Source organism: Nyctereutes procyonoides, unplaced genomic scaffold, assembly GCF_905146905.1.
Source record: "Nyctereutes procyonoides isolate TBG_1078 unplaced genomic scaffold, NYPRO_anot_genome, whole genome shotgun sequence".
NCBI lineage: Eukaryota > Metazoa > Chordata > Mammalia > Carnivora > Canidae > Nyctereutes > Nyctereutes procyonoides.
Window position 1 is genome coordinate 77,345,308 of NW_026575125.1, and position 23,595 is coordinate 77,368,902.

Consider the following 23,595-nt stretch of genomic DNA (forward strand, 5'->3'; position numbering starts at 1 on the left):
GAAAAGTCAGTTTCTAAAGGAACAAAAAGTCATATTGCTCTGTCAATTTAACATTGCCTGTTAAGAATACATAAATGAGGGATCCCTGGGTGGCACAGCGGTTTGGCACCTGCCTTTGGCCCAGGGCGCGATCCTGGAGACCCGGGATCGAATCCCACATCGGGTTCCCGGTGCATGGAGCCTGCTTCTCCCTCTGCCTGTGTCTCTGCCTCTCTCTCTCTCTGTGACTATCATAAGTAAATAAAAATTAAAAAAAATAAAAAAAAGAATACATAAATGATGTAATATGGTGAGAAAACAAGCAAAGATTTTGATATTGTAGTCCCACACAGCTCTCATAACCAAGCCTGCCTTAACACCCCTATATAAGGAGGCAGTGGCTCCTGGGGATCTGCTTTCTATATAGAGGGAAGGAGGCAGAGTTAATTTGTGGTAGGATTTTTTTTACCTGAAATTTTGTAGCTTAATATTCAAAATGACTATCTCACAGCAGGCAGCACAGAGATAGATTCCAGTTTTATATCCCTACTCATTATGGGTCTCCTCATGATATTCCTTATTAACATATTTTGTCCTCCAAAGAAGCCCCACTCACTTCCTGTTTCCATCATTTCCCCCTCTCTCCTTATTCAAAAAGAGTGTCATTTATTTTTGCTTCTTACATTTCCACTCAGTGACTTTCCTGATTGGCCATGCTGTCTCTGGCTTCTACCATTACTTATCTCACTCCACCTCCTTTCCAAGACCAAATTTCCTCTCTCCCCATGAAATCTAAAACTTTTTCTTCATATGCTGGACTCCAGGGAGCCCCTCTTTTCTCTCTGGTACAGCTATAGAATTCTTCAGTATATTCTCTAATGAAGTGCCTGAGACCTACTCAGTCCTTTGATTCTGCCTGGTGAATTGTACTTTAGGTCATTTCCTTGGAATTAAAAGGGCAGAAGGAGCCAAAATTCACTGTAAGTCACATGTTCTCATTAAGCATTACCAACAGTCCTATGGAGCAAAAGGGAGAGGGCTTTATTTTGTCAATTTCCAGGCTGAAGCTTATAAAACTGTAGTGTAATAAAAAGTCTTGAATTTGAATTAAGAATATCTAGGCTCAGGTCCCATCTTGGCCACTTCTTAGGTGTATGATCTTGAGTAAGTGAATTAAACTACTGAGTCTCAGATTCTTCATCTATAAATTTGCCCTATAGGACTCTTGCCCTAAAGGATTATTTAGAAAATAGATTAATAGACTGGTTGAAAATTTTATGTATAATATATATTACTTGTAGCGTCTATTATATAAATGTAGTATGTATACTATGTAGTATATAGGTAATATATATTATATGTAGTATAAACGCATAACATATATATATAATACATAACATATTATATGTTTATTTTTTCCTTAATCTTGTCATATTGAGCCTATTTTCTCTTAAGCAATAAGACTATGTAAAGACAAGGGACATCCCCAGGGAAAGGTTGACAATTTGGTTGTCAAGAGACCTACAAGAGTGGTAGTCTGTCATGGTCAGAGATTTGATTTTGACAGTGCCCCAGAATTAACCCATCCAGGGAGACTGATTGATGTCAACCAAACTCATAAACAACTGATGTACAAACTAGACTGTCACTCTCTTTTCCAGTTTCTAGCTACATGGTAAACATGATTGGTCATTTTAAAAAGTCAGTTCATAATTATGGAATTAGATTAAGGAGGGTTAGCTAACATTTAGGCAATTTTATCTATATTATGTTGAGATGAATAAATATTCCTATTTCACAGGGAAAAATATATCTCTGGTCTTGTGTCTTTCAGATTCAGCATTTCTCCTCTAGATATCCACATTCTAAATTCTCCTCTGATTTCCCATTTCTCTAAATTCCATGGTACTATACTCTCTTTTGATGATATACCTTAGATTTTTTTTTGCTTAACCAATTGATCCATTTATTCAAAATTTATATTGGTTACTAATTACAGTTGGTTGTCAATTATCAATAACTTCCAAGAACTATTTAAAGAAGGATGAGAGGGAAAACAGACACAATTTCTGTTTGCTTCTTTGTGAGGCTTACAGTCCTCGGAGAAAGAGATCCTAGAAATTTCTTTGGTAATAATTCTTAATGACCAAAATGAGCAGATAGTTGGTAAAGCATTTTGCCTTTCACTAAGTGCCCATTCCCCTCCCAAAAAAAAAGCAAAAAAAGAAAGAAATCACATTGAGCATATTCGTGCTTGTTTTGTTAGCATAACCAAACCATATTTGACCAGCTAGATTATATAGCTAACCGGTCTCATTTATCTAGCTATGGGAGTTGTTGTCTTAGCTTTTTATACAAGAAAAAGAATATTCGTTTTTATCTACAATTTTTTAAATTATTTTATTGTAGTTCAGTTTGCTAACATATAGCATATCACCCAGTGCTCATCCCATCAAATGCCCCCCTCAGTGCCCGTCACCCGGTCACACCACCTGCTGCCCACCTCCCCTTCCACTGCCCCTTGTTTGTCTCCCAAAGTTAGGTGTCTCTCATGTTCTGTCACCCTCTCTGATATTTCCCACTCATTTTCTCTCCTTTTCCCTTTATTCCCTTTCACTATTTTTTTATATTCCCCAAATGAATGAGACCATATAATGTTTGTCCTTCTCCGACTGACTTGCTTCACGCAGCATAATACCCTCCACTTCCATCCATGTTGAAGCAAATGGTGGGTATTTGTCCTTTCTAATGGCTGAGTAGACATGGCCAACAAGGACATGAGAAAATGCTCCATATCACTTACCTTAGATTTTTTAATATCATTAATTAAGCCACAGGTAAGTCACTATGCCTTACTTCTAGGATACATTATGTCTCCTTCCATTATGTATTGATTTAATTGTTCCAGCTATTAAAATTCTAGGGGAGCCCCACTGGAACAGTCTAGGGCTACTATCAGTAGCCTAATGTTAGCTGAACAGTCCAAGTGATTAGCCTGGAATTCTCATTCTCTTTTAGTCCCACTGGGGATATTATATCATATAGATATTATAGTCATTTATTCAAATAAGTAGGGGAAATGGATAAGCTAATTTCCCTAGGTTACTTTCTTTTGGATTATTTTCCTAGGGTTAAATGAAACAGTTAAATCTTACAAGCTCATTCAATTTTATTTGATTCTGAGAATAATTTTATGATGCTCTTCTCATGTAGAAGAATAGGGCTGTGGCCTAAGAAGTACTAGATGGTAATCTTGCTAAGCCAATAAGATAATTGAACAGAAACAACAAAACATTGGCCCTAGACCCAGAAAAAGGCCATTCTAACAGTTTCCTTAGATATACTTAAAACAGAAGTATATATGTGAAATCTAGATGTGCTCAAAAGAAATTGGAAGTGACTATTCTTTTTCAGATAGACTTACCACTTTCAATAGTAAAAGTATTCAGGTCTTTAGAAAAGAGTTAATTTTATGAAAATTTGATTTACACAAATGTGTTGAGAACAAAGCTACTTACCGCATTAAGCAAGAATCTTTTGGAAAGAAAAGCAGAATGGATTTTATATCTTACAGACTAGAATCATGGAGAGATCCCAAGTATTGCTGATGTAATTACCCTATCCTGTTTATTTTGTTGGTTCCAGATTTAATCTACAAAATTGAACTTGCAGGAGGCTTGGGAGCAATCTTTCTCTTCCTTGTACTGCTTGTGATCATCTACAAATGCTACAATATTGAACTGATGCTCTTCTACCGACAGCATTTTGGAGGTGATGAAACTACCAATGGTAAGCTATCTAATATTGTTTAAATTAAATTAAAAGGCATGGATTTGTGATTATGTAGGAGAATATCCCCATTCTTAGGCGATACATGATGAAATATTTAGAATTACATGGCTATCACTAAAGCAAGTTACCTCTCAAATAGTTCAGAAAAAAATATGTATTTATCAAGAAAAAGGACAAAGGGAAGAAAATCTTAACAGAAGAATCTGGGTAAGGAATATATGGATGTTCTTTGGAATTACTTTATTTTTGTAATGTTTGACATTGTTTCCAAACAATTTAACAAGGAAACATGAGTTGATCAGGAACTACTAAGAAGTTAAGAATCAATTCCATTATTTTCCTTCAGAAAATTCAAATTTCGGTACAGATCATTTTTAGCCATTCCCAGCATTGAAAAAACAAACAAATCATTTAGGAAACAGAATAAGAGCTATGAAGATTCTCTTTTTAAAACTCACAGTACATCTGGATCCACATATTTTGGATGATTGTAGAGCCCATTCTCAAAAATGACCTTAAAGGATAGAAATTCAGAATGTAGGTTATAATTTTCTTATGTTTGCCATCTAGGACCCTTGGAAATCTTTGGAATGAAATATCAATAAAGCATTGTATTGAGCTTTGTTTTTTTGAACATTCAAAAATGACTTAATTTTTCAAGAGAATAAATTACCATATTTCAAATTAATACCGATAAGAAATCATGACATGTAACTCCATATACATAAAGTTCTCACCCACAAACTACTGTAAGTCTTGGAAATAAGTGTATGAAATGCCTGAGGTAAGCCAAGATTCAAAAGAAGTCCATTTGTAAGTCATTAAAAGGTAGATTTGGATTCTAGTTTTCATTATATTGAAATAGATTATGGTCTTACCTCAAAGCAGAAGGGTTCATGATTTTGTTCATTTTTATAATGATAGAAGAAGGGCAGAGTAGTGAATGTAAAAAAAAAAAAGGAATCTTTGATTTCAGTCCTATGGTTTCTATTATGTAAATAACGATATGAGTGGGTTTTAATTGAGTTTTATGTTTTCATAGTAAATTAGGGAAATGGTGTTTGGTGAACACATATGCATGCTCTAATTTACCTAATTATTATAGCAACCCATTTAAAAGTATTACAAACCCTTATTCAGACATAGTTTCAAAATGAGAGATTAGGGCCTGTTCCAACCATAATTATACACTCCAACAATATATATGAAAGTGTGGTCAATTACCCTTAGTTTCCATATACAACAATTAATATAGAGAAATCTGACTTCTTACCTGCACATGTAAAATGACTATATGACATATGCTACTGAGGAAAAAGTCACTGATTCCCAGGTGCCAACAAGTAGCTAAATTATCCAACTGGGAATGTGAAAGACGCATATATTGTCTAAATGAAAAAACATAAAGGGAGGTTCCTGCGATTAATTTGTTTTGAGTCGTGATTATCAGTAATTTGTCAATACTCTCTGTAGGTGATGATACAATTTATTTTATTTTATTTGATGATACAATTTATTAAATTAATCTGCAATAATTAATTACCTTCATCACCCATACCCAATAATCCAGATTAATTGACCAGTTGTAGTACATATTTGTAAGATTAAATTCATGCTAGCATCAGAGGACACTTCAGGGGTAAAATATTCCATTTTGCATCTACGTCTCTAACATGGTCCATATGGTCAAAGATGACAAATAATCTAGGGCATTTTGATTAGAGAATTTTATTTATTGATTCCAAACCAGTTGTTTTAGGGAGAAAATTTAATGTGGAGGGAAGAGACTTCAGGGGTTTTCACTGGGAAGGAGAATTCAAATAATTTTTATTTCTACATGGAAACTTAGATCTTAAATACACAACCTGTACTAGCTTAATGGAATACTAAAAAGTCAGCAGGTATGTGGTGAGGATGAATAAATGAATATTAAAGCTCTTTTAAAAATACTTGGTTTCGAAAAAAATACTTGGTTTTGGAAAACAAAAACAAACAAAAATACTTGGTTTCGGGATGCCTGGATGGCTCAGCAGCTAAGCATCTGCCTTCTGCTCGGGGCATGATCCTGGAGTCCCGGGATGGAGTCCCACATTGGGCTCACTGCATGGAGCCTGCTTCTCCCTCTGCCTGGCTCTCTTTGTGTTTCTCATGAATAAATAAACAAAATCTTTAAAAGAAAAGATGTACTTGGTTTCATGATGCCAAATATCAGCTAGATAAGTTTCAAATTTTTCATTTCTTTATTTAAATGTTTTGGCATCTCATAGACACAACTTAGATTTATACTTATACTATTCATGTTTTCTCTTTGATTAATATCTATAGTAACATTTTCTGAAAGTTCTTATAAGAATGCTGTATTTTCTATAAAACAAAGTCAATCAGGGATCCCTGGGTGGCGCAGCGGTTTGGCGCCTGCCTTTGGCCCAGGGCGCGATTCTGGAGACCCCGGATCGAATCCCACGTCGGGCTCCCGGTGCATGGAGCCTGCTTTTCCCTCTGCCTGTGTCTCTGCCTCTCTCTCTCTCTCTCTCTCTCTCTCTCTCTCTGTGTGTGTGTGTGTGTGACTATCATAAAATAAATAAAAAAAGTCAATCCAACAAACTTAGCTGTTTTTTATATAATTCATTTCATTTTAATCCACCAAACAATGATTGCTTCATTTATTTGACCTTTGAGTTGTTCAGTCATTAAATATTTTTTAAGTGTCTACTCTGCGGCAGGCATTATGTATGATATATTTACTTATATTCTTCATCTGGGTATACACACACACACTATCTTAGGTACTAGGGGTATAATAATCAACGAAGTTACAGTCTTTGCACTTTAAAAGCTAAGGATTTAGCACCGTGGTTAGCATAGCCCTAGAAGAACTGGGTTGTAAATAGGAATGGCTTCCTGGTGGTGAATGGGATTAAAATCAGCTTTAAAAACTGGGAAGGATGGCTGTGACAACAGGAAAATTCTTCCACAAACAGTTTGTTTCCCTTCCTCATAACATCTCTCTTCATTGGGAACATACCTATGATGATTGCTGTGCAAGCCCGCTTTCTTATAGTGCTTTGCGATCTGCATTGACTCTATTTTCTGGTTCCTTAGATGAGCTTAGTCAGCATGATTTAACACTGAGGAAGGCTCAGTAGCCTTGCTTAACAAAGTGGTATTGCTGAATTGCCATTTGGTTTTAAAACAATTTTTAGGCCTCGTTTGTTAACCTTATATGCATCATGTTGTTGATTTTGCTCTTCTATCTTGCTCCTCTCTGTGAGCAACAGCTGTGACTATTCATGAGGTTTTCTTGGCTGTCTATATAAGGCTGAAGTGCATTTTTTAAACTGTGGCATCTGCATCACTGCTTGTTCACTAGCTGGCATCCTAGAGCTTCTGGGACATCTGACATGGTGGCTTTGAGAGCACTCTTCCTGGTTCTGTCCAGCCACCATAAGCTCTTTATCGCTAGTTCATCTTAAAGGGACATGGCCAAAATCAGAAGCAATAATTTTCCAAAGAATGATATACTTCTAGAATGTTAGGTAAAAATTATTATCCAGATGTGTTGGGCATTAACATATATCAAAGACATCTATGTTCTTTGTTGTAACTTGATTTGGGATATGCTAATAAAGCACTATTTTTCTAGAAGAGTCTGTAGCATCACCTCTATTAGAGTATAGGTGAAGCAAGTAAGGACCAGGAATATGTGAGCTTAGGCATGGTTGGAGGGCAAATAGTCTTAGTCAGGATAAGCAATGGAGGCAAGAGTATAAAGCCCTGGTCAGATGAGTGAAAGACTCAGGTAGTCATTGCAGATGGCTGGCTCATAGTAGATGCTCAACAAATCATTGTTGAATGTATTAAAAAGTAGTTGAATTTAGGGAGGTTTGTGAGGTAGAAAAATTATAAAAATCAGAGGAAACAAGGGTCTAATCTGACATTATGGAATTTAAGGCGGCAGCACCATCCATTAAGAACGATGAAATACATTCTGTTCATAAGAATGGATCTGTCCTTTGGCCTATTTTATTCTTCCAGCTGTGTATCATCAGCAGCTCTAAGTCCCAAGTGAGTAATTATATCTGGAGAAAGTCAAGGGCTTGCAGGTGTATCCTGAGCTTGACTGGAACAGGGGCAGAGGTGCTAGCATTACCAGGAGTTTCTTACATTACCATTGCTTATGAACATCCTCACTTCCGAGTGGTGTTTTATGCATAGAAGTGGAATGCGCCCCATTTGTAAGCCAAATGATCTCCACTATCCAGGGCAGTCCTTCATGTGCATCTGCTTCTTGGCAATCAAGTAACCCAACCAAGGCTGATGGAAGCCTTTTCCAGCCAGAGGACATGCTAAAGAAAAGCCTCTTGGCTTCAGGCACCATCATAACATAAATAACCAGAGTTCCTTTCATGTGGGGGTGGTGAAGACTGGAATCTTACTAGAATTAGAACAATATAATCCTGCCTCAGATATATCTAGATAGTCAGAGGGTCCCACGTATTTCTACCCTAAGGTATTTATATGTCTTCATATGCCTATCATTTATTCCTCCTTTAGGAGGTAGAACTAAATCATTAATGGCAGAGATGAGTGGCTGCTTCATTCTGTAAACCTTTTGGTCATGTTTTAGCTATATTCTAATCAGGTCCACTTTAATGAAAAATATCGATGTGGTTTAGAAACAAATCCTGAAATGTGTGCTTATCTTTTAAAATTATTATTTTCAAGTAACAAGGTTTAATAAATAGTAACAGTTCCACTTAAGTCTATGCTCATTACATTTAACTTTTAAAGGAATTTTCTTGGGACTCCTGGGTGGCTCAGCAGTTTAGTACCTACCTTTGGCCTAGGGTGGATCCTGGAGTCACAGGATCAAGTCCCACATCAGGCTCCCTGCATGGAGCTGCTTCTCTCTCTTCCTATGTCTCTGCCTCTCTCTTGCTGTGTCTCTCATGAATAAATAAATGAAATCCTAAAAAAATAATTTTCTATAAATAAGGGAATTTTGAAAACCACTATAACTTTTCCAATGTGGCCTTTCTAAAACCAATGGGGAGTAATAGCTTGAGTAGCCATATTCATTAATAATTTTTAGGGAAAAATATATAAACATTTTACATTTTCTCTTAGGAGAGGTTGGCTCTGAGCCAGTATAATGAAGGAGGAAAAAAATACTTTCTCAGAGCACAGTTAACTCTCTGACTAAATGTGTGAAGGGAAAACCTAATTTGGCAATAATGGAAGAATGTATATTTCGAAACAAAGGGTCCTTTTGGGAGCTTGTGTCAAATTAGTTGGGCATGGATTGAACAAAAATAACAGACAGTGCACTTGTAGAAAACCCAGCTGCTGTCTCTAATATTTGGTAATAAACTACTTTTTGTATATGAAGATAATGATAGTAACCAACGGGAATTATGGCATGTGTTGTGAGTAGTGTCTCCAGGAGTGAGGCTGGATTATTTTGATCTTCCACACTCTAGGGGCCAGCCCCTCTTGGATCTCTTGCACATATTTGTACAAACGAGGTATAGTCTGTGACCAAGTAACAGAGCCAAGCCAACTGGCACAGAAAAAGTTCAAATCCATGACTTTGGTCTATTTAATCCTGCATTCAAACACACTGAGCTAATCATTTACACATCACTGAATATCACAAATATGTATAGTCACCAGGAACCACAAATAATAACTCTCTTTTATTCTGTCCTGACTATAGGTTTCCCATTACCATAATGGTTTCAGCTCATATCATATGACTAGGTTATATTGAAATGTGCTAGATTTCTTATAACATGGCATGTGGTTTATTTTTTCTAGTTATTAATGACATTAATTATAGTGCTTAGGTCAGCTTTTAGTGGTTATAGATTTTTAGTACTTAAAGAGAACTTACTAATACATAAAACCCACTTGTTGTTCTTTATATTTAAGACAACAAGGAATATGATGCCTATCTGTCTTACACAAAAGTGGACCAAGACACTTTAGACTGTGACAATCCTGAAGAAGAGCAGTTTGCTCTTGAAATACTGCCAGATGTCCTGGAAAAACACTATGGATATAAACTCTTCATCCCAGAAAGAGACCTGATTCCAAGTGGAAGTAAGTACTTTCAAGTTTTATATTTAAAAAGTTTTATTTCTTTTATGAAGTTACGTGGAGGCTTCAAACATCAAAGCCCAGTATTTAGATAGTTGTTTCTCACAGGAGATTTTATTGAATTCAAATTTCTCCACGATGCCTATGTTCTGAATTTATAGCACTCAAATTTTTTAAAAGGAACTCTCACTTACATTTTAGATATGGTTTTTAAATTGTGCCTTAAAGGTATTTTTTTTATTATATTGCCTTGGTGTTCTGAGAACATAATAATCCTTTAAAAAAAAAACTCTTCATGTCAAAGTCTTTTCAGTGCATTTCAGTTCCAAAGCTGGTCTTCTGTCATTGTGCTTCTGCTTATACCTACATTCATTGTCACTAATAACTGAAAATACACCTTGTTACTCATTTCCAGATTTATAGAAAAAAATCCACATAAAAAAGGTGTGTGAGGCCATTGGGTATAGCACTTTCACTGTGTATTTAAATTATTTTAAAGAAGCTCTGGACTATGTGGGCTTGAAAGTTACTTTTTGCTACATATTGAAAGCTATATTTGAGCATTTAAAATAAATTCTGGTTCAAGTAAAAAAAACATATATTTAGTTCCTGATACTGTTCAGAGTGCCCTACAGACTAAAGTGTAAGGGGAATACAGGAAAGCCTAAAATATGACCCTGCCCTCAAACAGTTTAAAATGCCATTGAAGGAAAATAAAAGTGCTAGAATTAGTTTGCATATGAGTCTATGTTAATATTCTTGAGAGATGGAAGTTAAAATGTGACTACAAACCAAAATATGGTAATTTGTACACATGTGATAAAATTAAAAAGCTTATATTTTCCATGCTTCACAGTATATAAAATATTTTCACATAATTTCATCTTTACAATAACCCTATATAGAAAGAGAGCAGATACTATTATCTTCACCTCACAGATGAGAAAGTTCAAGAAGTCCAAGATCAGATAGCTGGCAAATGGAAGGGCGAGGATTAGAACCTAGATCTATTCGACTCTGGTTCTCACTCCACTAAGGCCTCTAAACTGACAGAAAACAATTTGAAACACTTGAATTTTGGTTGTTTATATCTTTTCTCAGCATTTGTATGTGTCTGTTTCTGTGTGCACATGAATATGCACACTTACATGTACATAGAAAGGAACAAAAAAGACAATATTTATTGATCCGTTACTTCCCTGCACCACAAATGTAATAATTGCCCAAACTCCTTTCAATGGTTTTCCACTCTTTTCTTTCTGTAATTCCCTTCATCTTTATGACTTGAGATACCACTTCTACATTGATTGAACCCCAAGTAACCTACTGATACATCTGAGTCATCTTTGATTCTTCTGTATCTCTCTCCCAAATCCAGCATCCATTGCATCTTTTCCATTCTCTGTTCTCCCATTTTAATGTAGGCCCTAATCACCTCATTACTACAATGTCAATTACTCTCTGCCTTCCTTATTTTTCTTCTCATACATCTATTTCCATAAATATATAGATATAGATATCTAAATCTATCTATCATCTATTTATCATCTATCTATCTATCTATCTATCTATCTATCTATCTATCCTTGATCATGTCACTCCCCCATTCATTTTTTTATAAATTTATTTTTTATTGGTGTTCAATTTGCCAACATACAAAATAACACCCAGTGCTCATCCCATCAAGTGCCCCCCTCAGTGCCCATCACCCAGTCACCCCCACCCCCCGCCCACCTCCCCTTTCACCACCCCTAGTTCGTTTCCCAGAGTTAGGAGTCTCTCATGTTCTGTCTTCCTTTCTGATATTTCCCACTCATTTTTTTCTCCTTTCCCCTTTATTCCCTTTCACTATTTTTTATATTCCCCAAATGAATGAGACCATATAATGTTTGTCCTTCTCCGATTGACTTATTTCACTCAGCATAATCACTCCCAATTCAATCTTAAATTGTTCACCATTTCCTGTAGGATAAAATCCATAACTCCCAGCTAAATACTTCTGTAGTCTGGGAATATCTCAGATTGGTCTTCTAAACTTGTCTCTTACCATTTCCCTTATTTGGAACTTTCACTCTAGCTACACTGTGTCTTTGATATATGTTGTGTGTCCTTGTAATGCTTTTGTTCATCCTAAACTTTTATACCCTTACAAATCTTACTTACTCTTCTCCATTTCACTGCCTCTGTAAAATTCCATAAAAATTTCTCTATCCCTATAAACTTTTTTACTCCTGTGATAGTTTACATTCTTTTGTTACTTTATATAGTTTTCCATCTATTTATATCTTATCTAGTTGCCAAGATTGTAAGCTCCATGAGGGCAGGGATTGTATCATCATCTAACAGAAAACTTGAGCTCATTGGATGTTTCATAGGTGCTCGTTGATTTTTTTTGGACAGTGCCTAAGATAGAAGGAAATAATGAGAATGAAATAAATAAGGGTTTAAATTTTCCATGACAATATCTAAAAGGCATTTTTCTTTAACAAGACAAATGTGAAAGCTAAAAATGAGCTTTCTGCTGAAAGAAAAAAAATGTGAGGAATTCATAGGAATAGTCTCAGTCCTTAAAACAGGCTAATGAGTATATTGCTTTAATTTTGTTGATATTAGAAAGAATACCAGTAAGGGATTAAACATTGATGTGAAAAAAAAATTTCTTTACTTTTTTTTGCTTAATTTATTAGATTACTGTTTATTTTTTTATATTTTGCCAAGAGCATCTTTTTAAATGCAGAAATTCTATAAAATCAATTTTTAGAATGATAATATCCTAAATTGTATTAAAGCAATATCATTACCAAAGTAGAATTTTTTTTCTATGTTAAGTCATCTTTAATAGGACTCAGTGTGGTGCTGGTCTTTTGCATTCCAAAATTGTTAGCATCACAATAGACAGTCTTTATCAACTCCACCAACTGACTGAAAAACATTAGTCTTCATGTCTGAATATTTCAACATTGATTATCTTTCTTCTGAACTGGAAAACGTTGCTTCAGCATTGTGCATATCAGTAAGGGAAATGGGGACAACATGGAACACAGGAGAGCCACTTTACCAAAGACAGTAGGTGACACTTGCTTATTATGTCAAGAAGAAGCTATTGTGCATAGGTGAGAGTCAGAGGTAGACAGCATGAGAGTGAAAAGATGCATCCCAAAATTATGTCTTCTTATTGCTTCCATATAATCTATTTTGGTGACTCTTGGCAGGTCATCTGAATCAACATCCAGTGTCAATCTATCTTAACAGGTGGTAAAAATATTTTAGACTTCTTTGAGTTAGCTAGTTTTTCAGCTAAATTGATTGAAATTCATCAGTTGTTTCGGTGTATCATAGGCATGTCTGAACATCCTCCTTGACCACAGAGTGTGAGGCTTTTATATAAGCCATATTTCCTAGCTCAAAGCTACAAGATTTGAGTTAAAGACTGTAATACACTGAATAAGAGATGATAGGAAGTTGTCACCTAGTATACCCTGACATTTAAAGAACTTAACATAGAAACACCCAAAAAGTCATTAAGATAGCAGAGATTTTATAGTCCACAGAAGATCATTTTAATTTTTTTGAGATTATACAGCCATCAGACTGAGCAGGGACTTGGATCCTGGGTACTCAGTGGTGCACAGGAAGACTCCTTTTACAAGTAAACCATTTGGGACAACTATGCAGTTTTTAGATACAACCACTGGAGGGTGTTTGATTTTAATCCTTCCTTCCTGAATGAGGAAATTCATGTTCTCTGAATTCCGATTTGCGAGTGCAAACTGCAGAAGTTCTTAAAAAGACCCTTTGACAATTTTTCTTTTTCCATCAACATTTCAGAGCTGGCTGAGCAATCACCATGTCACGATTAACGAGTTTTTCCTTGGCATTTTTAGCACGCATTCAGGAAGTCGATGAAGTATATGAATAATATACTTGGTTTACACATGAATGACAGAGTAGAACATTTTGGACTTGTGTATGTGTGTTATTAAAGAAGCTTCTGTGGTCTGTATTTGCAGCTATTGGTACAAATTTAACAAGTTATGCTATATAAATATAGACACATTCCTGGGGGGAAAAACTAGTTACAATATTATAAGCAATGTTTGTCCCTCACATCTCATTTAAAATATGTTGACCCAAGACTACTCCTTCCTCCAAAAACTAGCAATGAGGCCTTTGAGGATTGTAAAAGCAGAAGCAGACTTCATAATATCATCCTTGATCTACAACAATAATTTTCTATGAATCAAATTAATGAGGTCTATGACATTAATCCATTAATGTTTAATGTCTTCACATTTGATGTACCTTCAGTTTCTTTTGCACCACTCTCATGGCATTCCAACGCAATCTCATTAACACGCAAACCTTTCTAATGCATACAGTTTCAAAAGTACATAAATGGGACTCCCCCCACCTTCTCTCCATCTCTGTCTCTGTTTCAGTCTTTCTCTTCTTCATATGACCAAGAGTTCTCACAAAGCTTCAATAGAAAGATGCCACTTTCCAAGATAAGGTGGTGTCTGTACTGCCCCTACTAGGGATGTCCTTTGGCCATCATGAACCAACAGAGATGGGGAAATTTGACACAAATATTTTTCCCAAAGGCTAAAACTAAAAGTCTTCTGATCTGGACATTATTTTCCTGGCATCGGCCTACCTTTCCATCCTTGAGCCTGTGGCCAGGATCTTCCTTATGTTTTCTCAGGTTTGGTGCCTGAATGTGGCAAGAATTCCTACTTTCCAGTAAAAATTTGGTTTGTCTCTTCCCAGGCTAGAAACATCTGTCCTGAGAATAGCAAAAGCAACTTTGTTGCCAACAGGCATCTGAATGTCAGAACTGACAGGCAACCAAAAGAAAGCCAGATAGAAAACACCCTACTCAAACTGCCTAGAGACACAAACTTGAGAAGTAGAGATTTTCTCACTCCTGCAGCTGCTGGGTTTTGTGGTATAAAGTACTGTACACAGAGCACATTGTGTTCATGGGGCCTAGTGGATCCTTGAGGAATGAACAGATGTGCTCTGAAGCTGACATGTGACCAATAGAACCCAGCTGTGCAACTGAGATCCTGAGATTGGGGACATTTTTGGATGAGGACCATTTAGGTTCTCTAGCCCATCTTATCTCAGTGTTTCTGCAGGAATTAAAAAATATAAAAATATAAAAGGTTATTGAGTTAGAATGAGGGCTACTGATCAGATGGAGAAAATAGCATTATAAGTAGAAATAACCCAATCCTGTAGCTGTTGTTTGCCTTTAAGAGAAAGCAATCAAGTTACTTAAAAATGCATATGCAATATTTATTAACAATTGTAAATTGAGCCAGTTCTGTCTGAAGCTTTAGAAAAATCTATAAATACCTAAGTGGACTTTGAAGAGAAAAAAAAATTCTTCCAAAGCATTTATCTCAATTTTCCTTTCAATGCATAGAAAGACTGTGGGGATCTCTAAGTGAGTTATTCATGCATTATTACACTAGAGAAGACATTAGTAAATTAAAGATATTATCATACATATATTTGCTCAGCTATGTCTGTTGAAGCTTTATTTATGAATTTGGCCTCAAGTATCAGTATTATTGAAGGAGTAATTGAGTGAATGAAACTCCAGAATCCTATAACTCCTTCAGTAATTACAGGGAAAATGATGTCTGATTACATTCTTGCATTTCCTCACTATTCTAATCTTCAGTTTTTTAATGCTTGGTGCTAGCCATGTGATTGTGCTGACAATGGAATGACAAATGAGTGGAGAATACATCTGGTGTCAGATGATCCCTAGTCACTTCTAAGTGAGGCATGCAAAAAATATTTTTGTACATTGATCTGGAAGTACTCATTGCCAATAGTTCCTCTAATAGCTGGACATATTGGATACTATTCAAGTAACTTTTCCTTGGGGAGTAATAAAATCTGATGTCTGTGACCTAAAAAGCGTGAGGCAGAAGTGACATGCAGAACCATGGAAATTTAGCACATTGTGTGCAATTTACTCACACGGAATAAAATTAGATATGCCCACTATCCCATTCATGTTAGAGTCAAGAGAAAGGGAACTGTACCCCAATATGTCCCCAAATGTACTGAGGCCAACAGACTGAGGTTTCTCATGAAAGTTTGAGGTCAAGGAAGAACCGTGTAGAATTTCAATTGAGAAATCTACTGCTTGAGTAGCACAAAGAACAGGCTCCTTAAAACACACACACACAAACACACACACACACACACACACACACCAGAAGACCAGGAAAAAACTGTCTTTAAGTACAAAGGAGCCACAGAAAAAATATAAGGAGCAAGTCTGAGATTGCACTGATTGAAATTAGTTCAATCTACAAGTTTCTAAGGCATGAGATCATGGGAGAAAAGAGAAGGGAAAGAACATTTTGCAGACTTTTTTGCTACTTTCCACATTATCTTCCTTTCAATTTTCTCTGAATGTGTTTCATTACTTACCTCTACTCTCAACAAAGAGGTGAGGAGAGATGAAAAGGAATTTAGAGATGTGGACAATATTCTAGAGTAGATTTTGCATACTCTCATGCTTCTCCACTCACCCACAGTAAAGTGTAATAGCAAAAGTAAAGGATTCAATACTAGAAATATAGTCTTCAAAATCAAAACTGTGAGTAAATATAATTTGCGATACTTATAAGATCTCAGCAATCCATGTCAACCATTGATCAACCTATCAACAAGAATTAATTTGGATCCTTAACGTTAGTCAACAGAGGACAAAACTCCTACCAAAAATTTAGCCCCATGAACTATCTATAACTTATCAAGCCATGGGCTTGGAGAGGTAAGGGACAGAGAAAGTTTTTGTAGGATAAGTAATATGATACACTGTGTGATTTAGAAATTCCCCCTTCCCACACATAAACCTAGTTAAATAAAAATTTTATTGCCCCAATCTTTGTGGCAAACAACACAGGCAGAATTTTATATCTCCAGAAGCAGAATCAAGACCCAAACCTTTAGTAATATCAGCCAAGATAAAGAGTCAGGTTGTCAACCTGTATAACTCTTTCAATAGATTAATATTAAGCATCATTATTTAAAGTGCATATAGGGCAGCCCCGGTGGCACAGCGGTTTAGCGCCGCCTGCAGCCCAGGGTGTGATCCTGGAGACCTTGGATCGAGTCCTACATCAGGCTCTCTGCATGGTGCCTGCTTCTCCTTCTGCCTGTGTCTCTGGCTCAATCTCTCTCTCTCTCTCTGTGACTCTATGAATAAATAAATAAAATCTTTAAAAAAATAAAGTGCATATAATGTTTTCAGTGAGACTACATTATAAAGTATCTCACTATAAGTGTTTAGTTATACCAGAGGGCTAATAATTTCTCCCAAATATATAGTGCTGAATGATACATTTTTCTCTGGTACATATAAACCTATATTATTTTTGCTGATTTCTCCATACCAGTCATAGAAAAGGACCTGTCTCGGTCAATTAGAAGGAGCCCATTTCTAATTTCTTTTTTCATTTCTAATTTCAATTTCGAAATTAAATCTTGATTTTACATATTGATATATTAATCGATAGTTTTTATAAATACCACCGTTAATAGCTATCAGTTAGCTAATTGTGAACAAAAATCAATGAAGTAGTAGCTGTGTTAATGAAACTTGTCTGACCCTAATGATCTATTTAACTGATAGTGGATGTACATAGCTGTGGGTATAAGAATATCAAACTACTATTATTTGAACCTAGAAAAAAAGTAAACTATGTCTTTGCCTACAGGCTATTTGTTTTTTAACTTTTTAAAAATATGCCAACTATCTCTAACAATGACCCTGACATAAGATAATTTACAAGTAGCTAATTGATTAGTTTGATAAATCAGATGGCTAGTAGGCAGTAGCAAGATCTCATGAAAGTTTCTGAATATATATTTTTTTCTCCCTTCTCCTTCTGCCTATATCTGTAGCAGATTCAGTTCCTGAGATTTAGAATAGTAGTGAGTTCTTTTGAGAAAGTACATACATCCTATTAGAGCAATTTCTTGGGGCTGCCATTCTTCTTGCTTCTATTTTATTGCTTTATTTCTTTCTTCAGTTTACTTTTTTGGTTTGTAATAAGCATCCTGTTTTCACGTCACATTTGTAGATGCTTTTCTACTTTTCTAAATGCACTGTAATTTTGGTTTATACAACTGCCCCTGGGCAGCCCTGGTGGCTTAGCGGTTTAGTGCTGCCTTCAGCCTGGGGTGTGATCCTGGAGACCCAGGATCGAGTCCTACATCGGGCTTCCTGCGTGGAGCCTGCTTCTCCCTCTGCCTGTGTCTCTGCCTCTCTTTCTGTGTCTCTCATGAATAAATAAATAAAATCTTTAAAAAAAAATACAACTGTCCCTGAAAGAAATTTTTTAATTGAATTTTCTTTCCTTTTGATAGTTTAGGTAGTCACCTTCCTTGTTTCTCCTATTGTCTAGAACTTTCTTCATTCTCTAATATGCACACATCCCAAAGAGGGCCTAGTGACAATGCATTTCCTTTCTAGAATATTTCCCAATCTCTGTCAACTGCCAGTATAGGCAAAAGAAAAAAGATTCCAGTTGTACTTAAAATGTAAAAAATGAATTTATACCAACGCAAGCACCCCTACTAAAACTATGTTCAAGGGGATTTTTTTTTTCTTTACCAATTGTGAAGATCACAAGTAGATTAAATGTAATTGGCTTTATTTTGTGTCTGATAATTTGGCATGGTTTCACAGCCTTGTCTAGAGAAGCAGAATGCTATCAGAACAAGGCCTCTTTGGTCTTTTCTGTCATTAGAAGTTACTCCAAACCAAAATCTGCAAAGAAATAACTTAATGACCTTTTATTTAAGGGATATTTTATATTTTTTAAGTGGATAAAAGAGCCTTTTCAGGGATTCCTGGTACTCAGTTGCTAAATTTGCCTGAATAAGTCAAAGCAAGATTTAATGAATATTCATGTGTTCTGTGGATTTAGGGATTTTTTTTTAAAGTTTCCTTATTATCTCTTCGTGGTAACAAGCTTTTTAAAATGGTTTCTGAAGGTTTCTAAAATGTCCCCCACAAAACCACAGCTCTACCATGGCAAACACCACTGCCTGTCAGAGACTACACTAGCTATAGACCAGCAATGTCTTAACATGATACCTGTTTCTGCTTAGTTTATTTGGAACTTTTCCAAACCTAAACACCCTGATTGGTCTCTAATTCAAGGGCAGCAAACTTTCTCTGTAAAGGTCCAGATAGTAAATATTTTTGGCTTTGTGGGTCATATATGGTCTCTGTTGCATCATATTCTTTTTTTTCACAACCCTTAAAAAAATTATTCCTTGCTCACAGACCATACTAAAACAGGACATGTTCTTAATGGATCAGGCGCTAGTTTACAGTCATTGAATGCAGACATGCAACCTGGGGGTAAGAAGGAAATTATTTGGGGCACTTGCTGCATGGAAGCCAGCAACAACTCCCTGGCTAAAGATTAGCAAGTAAAAAATATTAACTCTACCTGTTTGGTCTCTTGTTAGTTTACTTATATTTTCCATGATGGCTAAGTACTGTTTTTTTTTTCTCAAAGATAGAAAGCATAAAATAAATACCTAAAAAAGGACGAAGGAATGGGGGAAAAGGGAGACAGATGAAAGAGGAAGGGACAGCAAGAGAGGGAAAGGCAGAAAGAGTGAGCAAGAAAGCAAAAGGGAAGATAAAAGGACAAGAAGGGGAGAGAAGACAGAAAAAGAGAGAGGTAGAGAGGAGTAGGGGGTGAGGGGGCAGAAAAAAACATAGAAAAACAGAGAGAGAGCCAGAATACGGAAGCTAGTGCACAGTCTCTCCTTCTTTTCCTTAGAGCCAGGCAGCTCTTAGAGGCACCTCCCCAGCTGCTTTCAAACATTGAGGTTGCTGCCCAGCCACTGATCACCATCCCAAGAAGTGAAATGTGGGCTCCACATCTGAAAACTTCCACTTGGTTTTTCACCAAGTGAAATGGAACACGAAATTCAGGGCCCAACCAAATGGCTCATGTTTTCTTTGGGACACTTGGTCCATGTCTACCCAGGGAAAATTTTGATGTACTGACTGACTCCAGTGCATATGATTAATGTATATATAGGGCAAACCAGGATAATTCAGACCTTTTTTTCTTCCACGGCAGGTTTTCAGCCGGAATTATCTGGATGGTTGCCTCAACTCTCTACTAGGCTTTGCCAGGATAAGCACAGCCAGTGTAGTATGCAGGAGACAGGGACCACTCCCTCTATCCAAGGCTCCCTTCAACACCCACACCCTGTGCAGCTGAGCATAGTGGGATCTGTCCTGACAATCATTCCTTCTGGGACCAAATGCAAATTCTGTCTAATGAATCTCTAAGAAGCCTCCCAAACCCTAAATGTTGCATTTGGCTTAGCTGTCAAATGGCAAAATAGAATAGACAGATGAAGGAGGAGAACCATACAAATGGGAGGAAAATTTGTACCCTGTTCCCTTCCCCATTCAGGAAAGAAGATAGCAAAAGCCAGAGCCCAGAAATCCCAATCAAATTAATTGGTATGTATGTGTATAGTTTCTCTCAAGACTGTGGACACCTGGGATATAATTTTTTTCTTTAAATAGAGATATGTATAGATAGACATACATTTTGTTTTTTAAAATACAGTTAAAAAGTAAATTAGACTACATCTCAACACAGAAAAAGTGTGGCTCATAGAGGCATAGTTTATGTGACATGTGCTCCTGACAAGATTTGTACAGATCATTTTTAAAAATTAAATGAAAAGCTGCAATTAATGAAGGGAAGAATACTACTTGAAATAACCCATTGGTAAATTATTTTGTAAAGAATTCCTCTGTAAAATTAATAATTAACTCATAATTTACCTGGAAAACTGTATTTTCATGGACTCCTGCACTTATGCCATAATTCTGGGTTTGGGTTTTGTTCTGTTTTGCTTTGCTTTGTGTGGAGGGAAGGTGAAAAGAATAACAGGAAAATGCATGATAGTTTATTTTACTGTATCTTACAGATCCTACCTCTAATGATGAAGCTTCTCACATAACTTCTTTCTTTTTGGGAGCAGAGAGAAAGGAAGAAAATGAAGAGTCAGAGCTGTTGATACATTGGGATAAAATTTTTCCACTCTTTTGAAACTTTCTACCTTTCCTTCCATTCTGTTTCACCAGTTCTCTAAGTGATAATTAGAGTGATAACTTCCCCCATTGCTGCTTATGTGGTGTTTTCATTTTTCTTTGTTTTTTGTAGTTGTTTTTACTGATTTTATTTACTTTTATTTTTTTATAGATTTCAATGCTGATTTTTCCCTGAATACATAATCTCTTTCAATTCTTAAGAAGTTCCGTTTCCCCTTAGAAGTTGGCTTACTAATAGTCATTGTAACTACTGCATGAAAAAGTCCTAAAATGTATTAATTAAAAACCTAAACGATAGTAACCACAAATTGTTAAGTGGGACATTCTATGTATCTCTTTTCAAAAGTTTTTTTGTTTCTCTCTTGGGTGTGTAGGAAGTTTCCTCATTTTCACTTGTGAGAGTGTTCTTGCTGCCTGCTGGTGAAAATAAAATCCTGGAAAAGAGAGAGACCTGTAAAATATGCATCTGTAAAAGAAGTTTCTCTTTTCAAGTGGCTTGTATGGGACTGTTTGGTGGCCCCATACTATGTACTGGACGTGACTCCTTGAAAGCAGTCTGTAACCTTGGGCAAATTTGCAGTGACAAATGTTGCTATGCTTCTGTAAGCACTGCTTCTGCTACAGGGCATTGTACATGAGACAAGGCCTTGTGCTCTACTTAGTAAAGACAGCTCTCTGTTGCCGCACCTGTGTCCAAGTCCCCATTTGTTAACACATGTGTGTGTTTCCCTTTTTGGAGGATAAGACTTGGGGAAGCATGATTGCAAAAAGATTATTCCACAGAATAAATAAATCTAGAGTTAGTTGAGTGCTTTTCCACCATGAAAGAACTATGACATAATCACCGCACTCAGAATTGCTCCACAAAGTAAGGCAAAGACTTCTCAACTGATAGACTCCCACTTTACTGTTCATTCCACGCCATCCCCCACCTCTAACTTCACCCCTTTCTCTTCCTTGGAACAAAGAGCAGCTGGTTCAAATTTAACTCATGGGCACATACACACCACTTCCCTATCTCTCAGTTCAAGGGCAAAATGGAGAACCCAAGATTGCAAATAACAAGAGGTATTCTGAGAAATGAGCTATGATTCTAGAAGAGATTTTCCACTATTTCCATAACAAATATTTTTGAAGTAGTTCATATCCATATACCCCCTGATTGCTTAGTTTAAAACTAGGGGGAAAACAAAAGCAAACCCATAAATACAGTGACCTTTCATTTATTAAACAGCTCCATTTCTCTTTTCATAAATCCGATCATTACTTGTTCCCTTAGAGTACTAACCTGCAAGCCTGCCTTGAGTTAAATGATTAAATAAAAAATAGCCGAAATACACCTAAACTCTGAAAAAGTTAGAGTTTTGTATTAGTCAACAGAACACTGTAAGTAATGATGAGTGGAAAGAAAAAGTATAAGTGGAGGGATTTTTTTCATTGTTCTTTTTAAGGAGATGGACTTTATGAATATGCAACACAAGAAAAGAAAATGTGATGTACCTTAGTGAAAGACTGGCTTTTTGCTATATTAAAGTGCAAACCTAACTCTTTAAAGACTGGAAATGTCTTTGTTTTACTCTTTCTCTCTTTCTGTGATTTGTAGCATATGTTGAAGATCTCACAAGATGTGTTGAGCAAAGCAGAAGACTTATTATCGTGCTAACTCCAGACTATACTCTCAGACGAGGATGGAGTATTTTCGAATTGGAAAGCAAACTCCATAACATGCTAGTCAGTGGAGAAATCAAAGTGATTTTGATTGAGTGTACAGAATTAAAAGGAAAGATGAATTGCCTGGAAGTGGAATCACTAAAGCGCAGCATCAAACTTCTGTCCTTGATCAAGTGGAAGGGGCCCAAGAGCAGCAAATTAAATTCTAAGTTTTGGAAGCAATTAGTATATGAAATGCCCATCAAGAAAAAAGAAATGCTTTCTCGGTGCCATGTTCTGGACTCTGCAGAACAAGGACTCTTTGGAGAACTCCAGCCTATACCCTCTATTGCCATGACCAGTACCCCTGCCTCTCTGGTGTCATCTCAAGCTGATCTCCCTGATTTCCACCATTCAGATTCAATGCAAATGAGACACTGTTGCAGTGGTTATAAACACAAGATGCCAACCACCACCTTGCCGGTACCTTCCTTAGGCAACCACCACACTTACTGCAACCTGCCTCTGACACTACTCAATGGACAGCTACCCCTTAATAATACCCTGAAAGATACCCAGGCATCTCATAGGAACAGTTCCCTGCTACCTTTATCATCCAAAGAGCTTAGCTTCACCAGTGATATTTGGTAGTGAAAACTCTGAAGTCCTCTGAACAGCTATGAAGCATACAGAGTTTCTGCTTTGCCAAGCATAAAGTACACATAATAACACTGAGGTGCTGAAAAATTGTTCGAAGTAGAAGGCACAGAATCCGTTTTGTACTTAAAATTTTTGTTTACATTTCTAGAATAGTGGGGAGGGAGGGAAAGAAGAACCTGCTTTTGTAGTATAGTACCTTTTTCAATGTATAGTTTTGATTTCTTCCTGAAAATAAAAATTTAAAAACCCTCTTGTTTTAAAGTAGATTTTTATGATACCGTTTGGAC

At 36.4% G+C, this 23,595-nt stretch overlaps 1 protein-coding gene across 1 annotated transcript in view; it reads left to right on the forward strand.

Annotated features, from left to right (window-relative positions):
- Positions 1-23,299, forward strand: part of IL1RAPL2 (interleukin 1 receptor accessory protein like 2) — a 677,226-nt gene extending 653,927 nt beyond the window's left edge. Inside the window, exons 8-10 of the mRNA XM_055338078.1 lie at positions 3,625-3,768; positions 9,703-9,873; positions 22,602-23,299. Of these exons, the coding sequence (XP_055194053.1) occupies positions 3,625-3,768; positions 9,703-9,873; positions 22,602-23,299 (1,013 nt within the window). The remainder of the gene's footprint in view (positions 1-3,624; positions 3,769-9,702; positions 9,874-22,601) is intronic.
- The last annotated feature ends 296 nt before the right edge of the window (positions 23,300-23,595 follow it).